We start from the raw sequence: 13,222 nt of genomic DNA on the forward strand, positions 1-13,222 counted from the left end.
ACCCTGCAAAACATCCATACTGTAAGGAATAATCAATCATCTTTATCTGAAATCAGGTTTCTAAAGACCTTCAGTACAACCAGGGTAACAGGACAATTACAAGCTGTAACAGTCTTAATTCTACTGTCATATTATGGTATTTTTCAACTTTAGTCACCCTGGTCTATCCTTTTCATTCTAGACTTAAATTTCTTCTTGCTATGCTTACATTATATTTTTCCTTTTTTGCGTAGTAGACTTTTGGCTATAGTTTCTTCGTGTTTAGTTCATATTTTATAAAGTGACGTTTTTAAGACAATATATTTTGTCAATGAAATTTAAAGAAACCTGATAACCTCCAATTAAATCACTTTTCCTATATAGAATTGCAATGCATTTCAGAGCATAACTAACTGACCAACGGACCGTGTGAGATGAGTGGTGGATGTTCATTTATAGTACGAGGAATCTTGAAGGTTTTTATAGTGCATATAAAAATAATGTCATACTGACCTACCACTGGTCAATTATAATATACACTGACCTGTCATTGGTAATTTATCTGTGTATTAGCCTATCATTGGTCATTTGTATTGTATGGCGTCATTTTTCTAGGCACTTTAAACAGCTGCGAAATATTCAGCCAACAAATAAACTGGTTTTCTTCCATGACAGCCCCACGGACAGACGAACGGCAGACAAAGTGAGTTATAAAGTAGCTTTGCTACTAATAAAACATATATAATAGAATATTATTAGATAAAGATACAAGTAATGCCATCAAATAAATTAGATTTATATCCTACATTATCTAAATAGGCATTCATACATGAATAGGCATATACATGTATAAGTATACTACTTAGCCCAAGTGATGGAGACCCTTATCGTCTTCTAGCAAATTGCTTTATGTTTTTATGTAGTGTATCGTAGCTGTGTTTATATTTCTGACATTGTTAGTTTATTTTAAATACTTAATACAAAATCGGGATAGGGTCCCCGCCCTGTGGACAGAGTTACATATAGCTCATGACCCCTCTATTCTTTTACTCTTGTGCTATGCTATTTTTATAATCACAATAACGATAACGTCTTTGAGTACCGAAGCTTTTTGAATTGAAAATTAGAATGAACTGAAATAGAGAGCCTTATATAAGAACGGAAATTAAAAGAAATAGACATAATTATAGAGTAGCTTCGTTACTAACAAATGCAATTATGTCCACAAGTAGCGTAGTATTAACAGTTAAATATATATATTAGATGAGATTAAAACAATTATGTGCTAAAAAAAACATTTACCTATAATTTAGTGAGAGACTGGAAGCTTGTAAAAGTGGCGGCACAGATTATGGCGTCAAAAAAATTAACCAATGAGAGGCCAGTATACACTGTAATTGACCAATGGTAAAATTTATAGTGGCTTTTCATTGGTTATTTTTTTTTGACGTCGTAATCTGTGCCGCCACTTTTACTAGCTTCAGAGACTGACGTCCTAACATATGTAAACTACTTAATTGCTTACTTATTTTATACTTCTATAATTATATAAAAAATTATGTTCTCATATTTATCAAAAATAGAAAGTATTATGTAATATTATGCGTTCCATAATATTTAATACAATACAGGAAACCTTCCTACCCTCGGATAGGGATGTGTCACCTCAAGAAAAAATTATTTTGTCTTTAATATTTTTACTGTTAGATCTATTAATTCATTTAAATTATCAATTTAGACGTCCGTCAATGTGTAATTAGGTTTAACAGACATAATTCTATAGTTGCTACGCTACATAAAGGGGAATTTTCATAAATACGTTTTTCCTTGTATTGAAGGCTTACTTCAAAGTACAAAGCAAGCAAAGAACCCCCCCCCCCCCTCTAACACCTTTCTTATTTAATTTTTGATAGAATAAGTGGGTTTCCTTGTTCCCAATATAACCTAACCTAATAAAGTCTTTTAAAACAAATATGCTTATAATTTCTCGCTACTTATGGGCATAATTATCACTGTTGTGAACCAGGGATCTAAAGGGATAAGACAATGGCCGACAATTTGATATACATCTCCAATGATGATACGTAAAATACCCATTATGAAGATTACAATTTAAAACGTTTGGACACTCAACTTAATGTACAAACAAATCAAAATAAATAAAAGTCCCCAAGATTATTAAGCCAACGAATAAGAACACATTATTGTATAAGACTTTGGTGACTTGTGTAATAAACAGCCCAATGTCCCTCCATCCCTGGTTGTCAACATGTCCTAACCTAATGAATTTGTTTACATAATCATATTATGTCAACATGTATTACTTCATATTATTACAAGCGGCTGCGCCCCTAGCATCTAGAGGCTCTATTATAAAGGATAAATAAGGGCAGAAAAATAGCCTAAAACCATACCCAGACTTTATCTATAAAATAAAATAGCCTTAAACCACCTCAGGACCTATAGGAAGCTTCAATGTAAAGGAGAACCATATTGGGTCAGTGGTTAGCAAGATTCTATGCTGCAGACAAAAAAGCTTACTTCATTATACAATAAGATGAGTAGCTACGCCCAAAGCATCTAGGGAATTCGCCTTTCGAGATGTTGGAAGCGGCCCTATCACTTAGTTTAATTTTTTTCTTAATTTTGTTTTGTAAGTTGAAAGAAATTCTCCAGGTTTAAACCAATAACAAATAGTTTTATTAATGGCTCTGCAGCCGCGCGTAAGCCACATGCAAGCCTTGGTGAAATCGTCATTTTATAACTTCAAAATTATGCTGGATGTGAAAACCTGTTCCTAAACAGACAATTCATCCTTTTTTGAATTTTTTTGGCTCACAAGCAGGTTTAAATTTGAGGCTTATGCACGGCTAAGGCGCAGCTGCCGAGCCCTGAGTTTATTCCTTAAATAGAAGACTCCAAGCATTCTTGCAGTAGACGAGATCTTACAGGTAGAAGTACAGATGGACATACAGATTACTTCCTTTCAATTTATGATAAAGGCATTTTTTCATTAAATAATTTAGAAAACATGACAAAAGCCTTTTTTCCCCACAAATCTACCATAACATGTTTAATCTCATTAAATATAAATTTCTATGTAGTTTCTAAATATCAATAACACTATGGTATAACAATAAAATTGTGTATTTTTTAGCCTGCAAATGTGCTGTTATACAGCTGTCACTAAATGTTATTAGAAATCTTTATTGCTACCGTTTATGTTTTTATTGTACAGAAGAAAAGAATGGTTTCATTGCTAATTTTTTTGTTTAGAAATTAAGAGGCATGAACATAGTCTCTCAGGGTCGTTTTGTGATTGGAGTAACCAAACCCAATTTTATATCCTTTTGTTTTAGCTTTCGTACGCCTTTTTTCAAGAGGCCAATAAGGCCTAGCTGAATATATTATTAACTTTCAGGGAGTAAGTTTTAAATTAAACTGATACCCAAAGTTTTAAAATCCCTTTATCGTGTTTGTGGGTACTTTTATTGAATTGGCACTTGTTCGTGTTTAATCTACATTAGGGATAATTTGTTATCACCATTTGAGATGTAAATTAATATATCGCGAATTTTTTTATCCATTAATAGCTTACAAAAAGCTTGCCTGAAATTAATATTTATATTAAACAATACATCTGTTTTTGAGATCTTCTTGGACACCAGAATGAACATGGATAGCCTTTTCTAGTTGATTCTGGCATTTTGATAGACAGCTTTTCACATATATAAAAATGTGCAAATACAATTATAAGATTTGTAGCCCCGAGAGGCCGAAGGCACGGGCTAAAAAATTGGGGTTAATCTTATGATTGTACATTTTTCATATTTGTAGAAAACTGGACATAATTTTATGCTAGACATAATTTTTCAGTATGGCTGAGAACCGGTTCTAACCCACCAGATATTAATCGGTTTTTAAGCGATCCGGGAAAAAATATTACACTTTGCAAAAACTCTGCCATCTAATTTTCTCTTTTTCTATTCTCATATCTTTTATGGTCAGTAACTGGATTAATACCTGAATCTGAACAATGATCACACAGCCCAGATAAAGTTTTATAATATTCTGTTACTGAATTATTAATCCAAAATAGACGTAATTCATTAAAAAATAAGAGCCCACCTTCAAAGCTTGTGCAATCAAAAGATTGTTTTTAATTAATATCCTAGGATGTGATTCAGCAAACTGATTCCATTTAAAATTGCTGGATATTTTGATGTTTATGTTGCGTAATGCTGGCGTTAAACTTGTTTTTTTGATGTAATTAATGGTAAGTGGGTAAGAAGGTGCCTTAGTAGAAGATTTAAAAATGGATTTTTTATTTATGATGTTTTTATTTATTCAACAACAAATTGTATAGGCACATAGGGGGGAGGCTAACTGGGGATTTTCAAACTTTTTGCCATTGACTTACTTGAACAAAGCCATTAATTATATTATAATTAAATCAAATATTATAATTTTGAATAATAAACTAAAGCACTTTAAAATATGCCAAGTAATTTTGCATTATTCATTTGTATAAAAAGGCACTTGCCAAAAAAATGCACAAACTTAATCAGCTTAAATGGATATTTAGCAACTTCATTTATCTTAAATATTTATTATCATAATTTTTTTAATCAAGGGATTAAAAGGAGAATTGAAGTAGATAGATGTTTGTTTGTGGGAAATTACATCTTAAAATATTTAAAAAGATTCAAATCTAAGCTTTTAGATTATTCTTTAGATTTAGGGATTCTTGTTAATACTTTTCTTATGCTACTGTATTCCTAATTTATTGGTCAGTTCGTTCCTCCAATAGGAGCGAGGGTACAGTGATAAAGGGGTGGAGGAGGGTATATTTATATTTGATAGCTGAATGTGCCAATTTATTAGAGTAGGCAAAAATCTGCTGCTGCTGCTGCTATAACTTTATATCCAAGTAACTTTATCAATTCCTTTTGAAAACAAATAAGATTTATCATATCATTTACCCCACTGTTTTCCTAAAAAAAACATGTATAATTAAAACTTCCATATAAAGGTATTGTTTAATAACTCTAAAAGCTGATAGATCAATCTCATCACAGTAAATGAACCAAAAAAGACCGATTTTGCGCATATCTTCACCAGTAACTTAAGAATGCATTTAATTATAAATAATTATTATTTGCTCACTATCCATTGATCCTGCAAAAATATAAAAATCAAAGAGCATGTAATCAATATAGCTCGGCTGTTGATCATAATATTTACAGGGAGAATTTTATACTTAAGTAGGGGCACAGCAGAAAGATTATAAAGGTTTATTTATTACAATGTATACTTATGCTAAAAATACATTTAGTAATACAAAAATGTACGCCAAATTCAGTAAAAGTAATAATCAAATCAAATTTTTGTTTAACATCTAAGCAAACAATTTGAACAATGGCGTATGGTAGAGTTTTGTTGGGGTTGCAGAAAATTAAATGTGGAGGGTTTGCCTACATTTTGCACCCCCTAATATGTTTCGCAACACCCCTGGTGAATCATTGTGCATGCTACTGCTTGCTTACATATTTAGTCAAATCTCAATATGTGTTTATTGGTTGTAAACAGATTTGCATGGGAAAAATGAAAGAGAAACTGTGTGGGTACTTTGTTATAAACTGTGTAACTATCAAACAAACATACCTTAGTTGTGGGTAGCTGCATTGCAAAAAATATTGCACTTTAATATTGAGTGTGTGTGGGTGTGTGAGAACTGAGCATGAAATTATTTAAAGTGTGCCAATAGATTCATCTTTAGATATTCATTTACCTGAAAATTTCTCATCAATTTCTTATCAAAATCTTTCTGTTATATTTTAAAGTCCCAAGATGACACACAGAAAACTGTCCCGAATTTGTATTAATTTTGAGGAACAAGACTCCATTTACGTCATATTTTTCTTTCCCGAAAAAGGGAAGTTGGAAAGAAAAAAAAGGGAAGGGGGGAAGAAAAAAGAGATGGGAGAAAAGGAGGTTTTCCCCATCTCTTTTGAAGAGATTTTCTTACCCCCTTCCCTTTTTCCAGGAAAGAAAAATATGACGTCACTGGAGTCTTGTTCCTCAAAATTAATACAAATTCGGGACAGTTTTCTGTGTGTCCCCAAGATGCTAGGTGCATAGAAGCTAAATTATAATAAAAAGCAGTATGTTCTTTGTTTGTCTGATAGAATCTTGATAATCAATGAACTGATTGAGAAAAAATGATGCCTTAAAGGATGGGAATGCTTTTGCTAGCAAAGCAAATCAAAGCTAATACCTTTGTTTTATATGCTTAACTTTTAATTATGATTATTAATGTTAATTTTATAATTTAATGTCAACTTTATACAACTTTTATCTTCAGCCTGATTCATCATAGCTTTCTATTAGGTTATGGCACTTGGTTTAAAATTTAAGAAATTTAATTTTGATATCTATAACTGAAAAAAAATTGAAAATCGGACCATAAACACCAAAGGTATGAAGAAAAATGTGAAAATACAAAAATAGCCTAAATCTTGCTAAAAAACGGTCCGACCGCCATTGATGTTTTATAGTTAATTGTACTCCTTAATGATAGGAATGTTGTCAAAATTTTCAGCATTCTATCATTTATAGGAGCTGAGTAAATACCATTTCCCCCATAGCGTTACGGACGAATGGACAGATGTACTGAGGGACAAAGTGAATAATAGAGTAGCTTTGCTATTAAAAAATATTACTTGCTAACTATACAGAAACACCATCAATCTCAAGCTACTTTTTTTCCTTGTTGAGCCAATATCTTTTCTTATAAATGATAGTTAACCTAGAGGAAGGTCAGACTAAATGTAGGCCTAACTTTGTTATTCAGCAGACTGTAAAATTATCTGGCTCTTCCCATACTGCCAACCAATCCAAATATACATTAATGTTATCTTTTGTTGAACCAAGAAATGATTAGTTTTTAGTATTATTTGTTATATAATGATAAATATAATATATTTATCACAAGGCATTATAGGCAGTTGTCTGCAGATAGAAAACTGAATAATATAATTTCTTTTTTTGTTGGCTAACTAAGAAGAGATTTATTCTATGATTTTAGGTGCTCTATACATGAAGGGATAAAGATAAATAGTTTAAAACAATCTCAAGACTTCAGTATAAAATAAAACTATCATGAGATCTATATGAAGCTTTCCTATATGGAAAACTAAATTATATCAGTAGCTATAGAAATCTAAGTTATATATTAGCGTTTTAAGCATATCAATAAACCACTATTTGCCCCAAAGATCTTTCATGTAATTTTTTTTGTTAAATTTATGCCAATGATTTTTACTGTTTTTTTTTATATAACAGACCTTAAGGATCAGATGGGAAACCATTTCCCTTTCATTTGCATGTAGTTTCCTGATTAGAGTATGGAATAATCAGCCAAGAACAAAAATATTTTCTTTTCCTCACACAGATTAATCTTTCTGATTATTTGATACGTCTGTCCATTAATTCCTATTTATCCATAGAACCTTATCAAACATTAACATACCTACAGGTTTCTAGTGATTAATTATATTAACACAGCCACTTGTGTATATTTTCTTACATCCAATACCATTAATACATTCATTTTTTATGACAAAAACAAATAATTTATTCAGAAATAAATACTATACATAACCAGCCTCATAACAAATAGTTAGAAAGCTGAAATTTTAGAAAAATAAAGAGAGAAAAAATATTTGAGCAATGACTTGAATTTTGTTGGTCAGCTCAAATAACAATTTTGAAATAGTAAAATGAAATTGTCAAGAATTGAGTGTCCACTTTCTCAGAAATGTTAAATCTTGTCAAAGTTTAAATCTTTCTGCTTAAAATTTAAACTTACATTTTGCTAGAAAGGAAGATTTCAGGATATTGGACTTATATTTTTCAATGTAAGTATTCAAATTCTTTCAAAATTAGTTAAAATTTCAAGAATCAATATCCAAAATCAAATTGAAATATTTCTTCGGTTGATTTAACTAATCTTGTAAAATTGTAAATCAAGGGTGATTGATGAAACCTATTAGATTATGGTGATTTTAAAATTAAAATTAGAAGTTATCTTCTTTATAATAGAGGATAAAATTTTCCATGCAAAGACTGTCTAACTGGGATTTAATCAAAACATTAAAATTTTGAATTTCATCAAAGGTAAATTAAGTACAGATAATACCAAATGTTAATACATAAATAAGACAATTAGTGAAAGAACTAAGAAATAGTAGTGAAAATAATTATATTAGGTTAGGCATAAAATGAAGCAAGCTATGCTTAAGATTTAAAAAGTATCATCATATATACATGTTGCTTATTTCAATTTATATTCGTACTTAATCAATGATCATTATCATATTGTTTCAAAAATATTACATATACTATATTTATAATTCATCTATGGTAAAGAGTTTTGATCAGGGATCGGAAGCCTCACGTAAGCCGCGTGTAAGCCTCAGTGAAATCGTGATTTTATCACTATAAAATTCAGCTGGATGTATAAAACGGCTCTTTAGCAGACAATCCTTCTTTCTTAAATTTTTTTTTCTGCTCACAAGCAGGTTTAAATCTGAGGCTTATGCGCGGCTTACGTGAGGCTTCCGATCCCTGGTTTTGATGTTTTGTTTAGATATAATTTCCATATTTTAATGGGGAAACTTGAGCTATTCACAGATATTAGCAAAACTTTTGTGTACAAAAATATTCAACTGAATATGTATTTACAATAGGGGTCATGAATAATGTGATTGGCAAATCGGAGATTTTAATGTGGCGAAAGCTTTTAATGGTCAAATAGTCAGAGAGAGAGTGGACAATGGGCTGATTATTACACTAGTCCTCAAAGTTTCATAATAACGTTTTCTTATTCGTTAGCTTAACAACTTTGGGGACATTCAATGAATATTGATTGCTTGGTTTATTATGTCCAGTTTCAAATGTTTCAAACACTAATTGTAATCCACAGAATGGGTAATTATGTGTATCATCATTGGGGATAAACATCAATTTATCGGCAAATAGTTACCTAGATATTATAATTAGGGGTTTGGGGGTTGAGGGGTATTAAGATTATTCAACTGTCTAATCTACAACCATGTATCTACTTAATCTTCTAGTTTTTATAAAAAAAAATCATCATTAACATTTAAATTGAACAAAATTATCTTGAAATTACCTTTCCCTGTTTCCCTTGTGGGATGATTAAGGCCAAATGGTGCGCACAACAGTTGTGTAATTATAAAAGTTTACCACCAGATAAACTTTTCTTTTATTCATAACTCACATATTTGAAAAATTACTTAACTGTATAAAAATGTAGAAAAACAAGAATGACAACATCCATAAAAGCGAAGCTCTGAAATGGAAGGACAAATGAACATTAACACTTGAGTGTCAGTATTCTGAATAATCAGAATATAAATGTATACTTAAATTTTAAGGACTTGATTAAAGAGTTGCTTCGCTTATAATATTGTACTTTTTTGTCCCAGGAATCAATATGCCAGAAATCAGATCAATCGGATAATTAAAAAATTTGTTGTTAAAAGTGTAAAAAAACAACATGTTTAAAATGGACGTACGGACATTCTGGTAATGATTATAGAGTTCCAACGCTTTCTAAATCGTACCTAACTAATACAGGAATCAACATGCAAAGTTTGAAAACGATAGGACACTTCTAACATGCCTAAATTAACGAAAAAAAGCTATCCGTTCCGGACGGACGGACCGAACCTAATTATAGAAAAGCTTCGCTTTTAAAAATATTTAATGAAAATTGAGGATCTGGATTCACAAGTATGGACTATTGTTTGCATCCCTAGCATCTAGGGTTATATATTCGAAGGGGTAGGAAAGGACAGAAAAATAGCGTAAAATTGAAAAGCATAAAACTATCCCCGTACCTATGTGAAGCTTCCCTAAATTGGAGAATCAATCGGTGAAGTATTCATTGAAATTTAAAGTTACAGACATAAAAAGTACTTTATATATGACATTTTAGAATTTGAGAATTAATGATATGAAAATGTATTTTATTTTATTTTCAGATTAAAATGAAAATGTGAATGACGCTCAGCTGAAGTACAGTTGTAAATTGTTGTAAACTGTCTTTGTATTCTGAAATTAGTTCTGGTGTTTGTTTGCATAAAAAAATGCCATACTTCCATCATTTTGTTGATAAGGTAGTGTAAAAAATGCTGTTTATACATTACAGCTTTTTTTGTTGCTAGGCTACTCAATAATTTACATTATATGTCCTTTCGTCAGTACCTAATGGTATGGAGTAAATTTAAGTATCTTAGCTGCTATTCAAGATGGCTTTCTAAAAAAGACCCAATCCGACATAAGACTTAATTGGACAAAGATCCTAATGTGTAAAAAAAAGATCCACACATTTATATCAAATAATCTTAACCTAATCTAACTTATATGTAGGATGTTAACTTATAGAATAACTTTTATGGATGTCATCTATGTATCCTATTATATAAAGTAGTAAGCGTTTTTTGTCTGTCCCGAAGGATCTCGCTAACCGCAGAACCGATATTGTTCACTCCTTTACAGTGAAGCTTCGTATAGGTCTTGGGAAGGTTTTAAACTATTTTTGGGTAGGGTAGATCTTCACCCCCACCCCCCAAAAAATTATTTTTTTACTCTTTACTTTGGAACTTAAAATAAGAAGATGTCGACTTTTCCCCCTCCAACCTTAGGGGTGTAGTCGCTAGTTTATGTTATATTTCATTTTTGCTTTTTGTCCCATTAGGTCTTATATCTCTTAAGTCTTTGTCGGAGTTAAGTCTTATGGAGGATAATGTATTTTTTATGACCACAGAGCATCCAGTACAAAATTTACTTGGTCCATTGGTCTGTTAGTTATGCTATTATACAGATATTATACAACAACAGATAAGGTTTATTTGTATAAAGCGACGCGCGGGAGGTTCTTGTAAAAAACCTTTGTCTTTATCTTTTTTTAAATCCCTCAAGGCTCACGCCTCCTTTTCGAAGCTATTTACAGTGCCTATAAAAAAAATTGACGTCATACAATAGAAATGACCAATGATATGCCACACAAGATATACAATGATATACACAGAATAAATTACCAATAACAGGCCAGTATACATTTTAATTAACCGAAGGCCAGTTTGACGGTATTTTTTACATTCACTATAAAAAGCTTCCTCCTGTACGAAAGGTCTTTGATTGTATTTTTTGGAAGATTAGCTTCGGTTCCACAAATGTCCTTTGGCTAGTAGTTTGATATAAACACTGTATAAGAATTGCGTGAAAATAGTGCATTATGGTTTGTGTACCTATTCTATATTTAATCATTGTTCGTATGTTTGTAAATTCTTATAGTAAAGTTATAGGATGTTTGTTTGTACAAAATGATCTCGCTAGTCGCTGAAACGATATGTTTTTCCTTTATAGGATACCTTATTATAGGTCTCGGTTAGGTTTATACCAATTTTATAATAGAGGGGGGTTGTACTTTTTCTTTTTCACACTAAAACAAGGAGGAGGGGGGGGGGTAAATTCAATTTACCACCACATAAGTCTGTAGAGGCGTGGCCATTAGTATAGAAATAAAACGTGAATCAGCTATTTTTTACTTAGTAAATTATGTAACGTTAGCTTCTTTTTGGCAAATCAAATTTTATTAAATAACCTAAATTATGTATACAGGCTGCGATAATTATGAACATAATTGTTCTTGTATACGTATTATTACATATTGCGATTATGCAATTTGGTCATTTATTTATATACATGATATTTCTTCAATATTGAAGATAAAAGAAAAGTATAAAAATTGTATGAATTAATTTTTTAGCAGCGCAGCTAATCTAAAAGAGGGTATTGCCTCTCGGTGCAAGATGCAGTTTAGGGAATTATTCCTCTTAAGGATTTTTTAAACATGCACATAGATCAATTCCTTGGATTCTGATCTAACGAGTTAATGAGCTCTATTGGTGTTGGGGTCCCATATAGACAACCAACCATTTGATTATACAACCTTTATTCAAAAGTTTCAACTATGCATGGTTATTAGATGCAGCTGTATATTAGCAAATGCATACCCGCTACTTTTACTATCAATGTTACGTGACTGATATAGCAGAAATATTTTAAATGTCTCTAGTATAGCACCTCCCCGACACGCTAAAGCCGTGCGAGTAAAATTTGAAAATTGCTTTTTATTTTTGAATAAATTTATTTATAGGTTTATGACGGGCCGGCAGAGGAAAGATGTCTACAAGAAAAACCTCCTCCAATTCCAGGTATGATTATGATGATTCCTGTAACAGTTGGGAATGATTTAGAAAATAAAGCAACTCTTTCATAAAATTTCCAGAATGATTTTTGAAAGCAATGCAATATAATATTCGATTTTTTGGAATTTTGATTCCTAGGATCATTAGGCGCCTAATAAGATAAGCTAAATATCTTTGTAATTTAGTCTTAGTTGGTCAAAGTAAAGCATTCAGTATTTAAATAATTTTATGATAGATTAAAAAGGAATTTTAGTCTTTGCAAGTTAAGCTTCGCTTTTTTAGTATTTTCATCCTTGTTACTGTAGGTATGAACTCATAGAGTAACTTTACTCTTTATTAAATTGTCCTTGTTAAAATATGTTTAGCAACTTTGTACAGAATTTCAAGTTTTAAAACATACTTTTTATTAATTATATTGATTAATATTAATTGCTATGTCTTGATCATTTACCATAATCAAAACATACCAATTTTTTTAAATTAGGATTTCAATTTCTGTAACATTGCCCATGTTTTTGTACAGAATTTTAACTTTTAAAACATAATTGTTTTGCCTCAGTTTATATTAATTAAGTTGATAGAGAATCTTATTAATTATGGCTTAGTCTCTTGTCTATATACCCTCAATTATGATTATAAAATTTCAATTAAATCATGCTAATTTATATAAAATTGCATATAAACTGTAACATTGCATAAAAGATGCTTGACTTAAAACGGCGGTACAGACCTTTTTGGTTACATTTATAGAGAAGCTTTGCCATAAAAATTATCTCACACTGTGAATTATAAATGTTCATAACGATAAGAGAATTCTTTAATACTGCCCTCTTAATGGACTAACGTTCAACTATAAATTACTCTTTAGACAACAATAAGTAAAAAACCAGCTTGTTTTAAATGGTCGTACGGACTTTCTGTTAACGATTTTAGAGTTGCTG

General features: G+C 31.0%; 1 protein-coding gene across 2 annotated transcripts in view; it reads left to right on the plus strand.

The window, feature by feature from the left end:
- The first annotated feature begins 10,047 nt into the window (after window positions 1–10,047).
- The window catches only part of LOC145323704 (uncharacterized), a 47,290-nt gene continuing 44,115 nt past the window's right edge, over window positions 10,048–13,222 (plus strand). For both annotated transcript variants that reach the window (XM_080166169.1, XM_080166170.1), the window contains exons 1-2: window positions 10,048–10,184; window positions 12,230–12,287. In XM_080166169.1, the coding sequence (XP_080022295.1) occupies window positions 10,155–10,184; window positions 12,230–12,287 (88 nt within the window). In that variant the 5' untranslated portion in view covers window positions 10,048–10,154. The remainder of the gene's footprint in view (window positions 10,185–12,229; window positions 12,288–13,222) is intronic.

The sequence above is a fragment of the Acartia tonsa genome, chromosome 7 (genome assembly GCF_053477335.1).
Source record: "Acartia tonsa isolate MP-2025a chromosome 7, ASM5347733v1, whole genome shotgun sequence".
NCBI lineage: Eukaryota > Metazoa > Arthropoda > Copepoda > Calanoida > Acartiidae > Acartia > Acartia tonsa.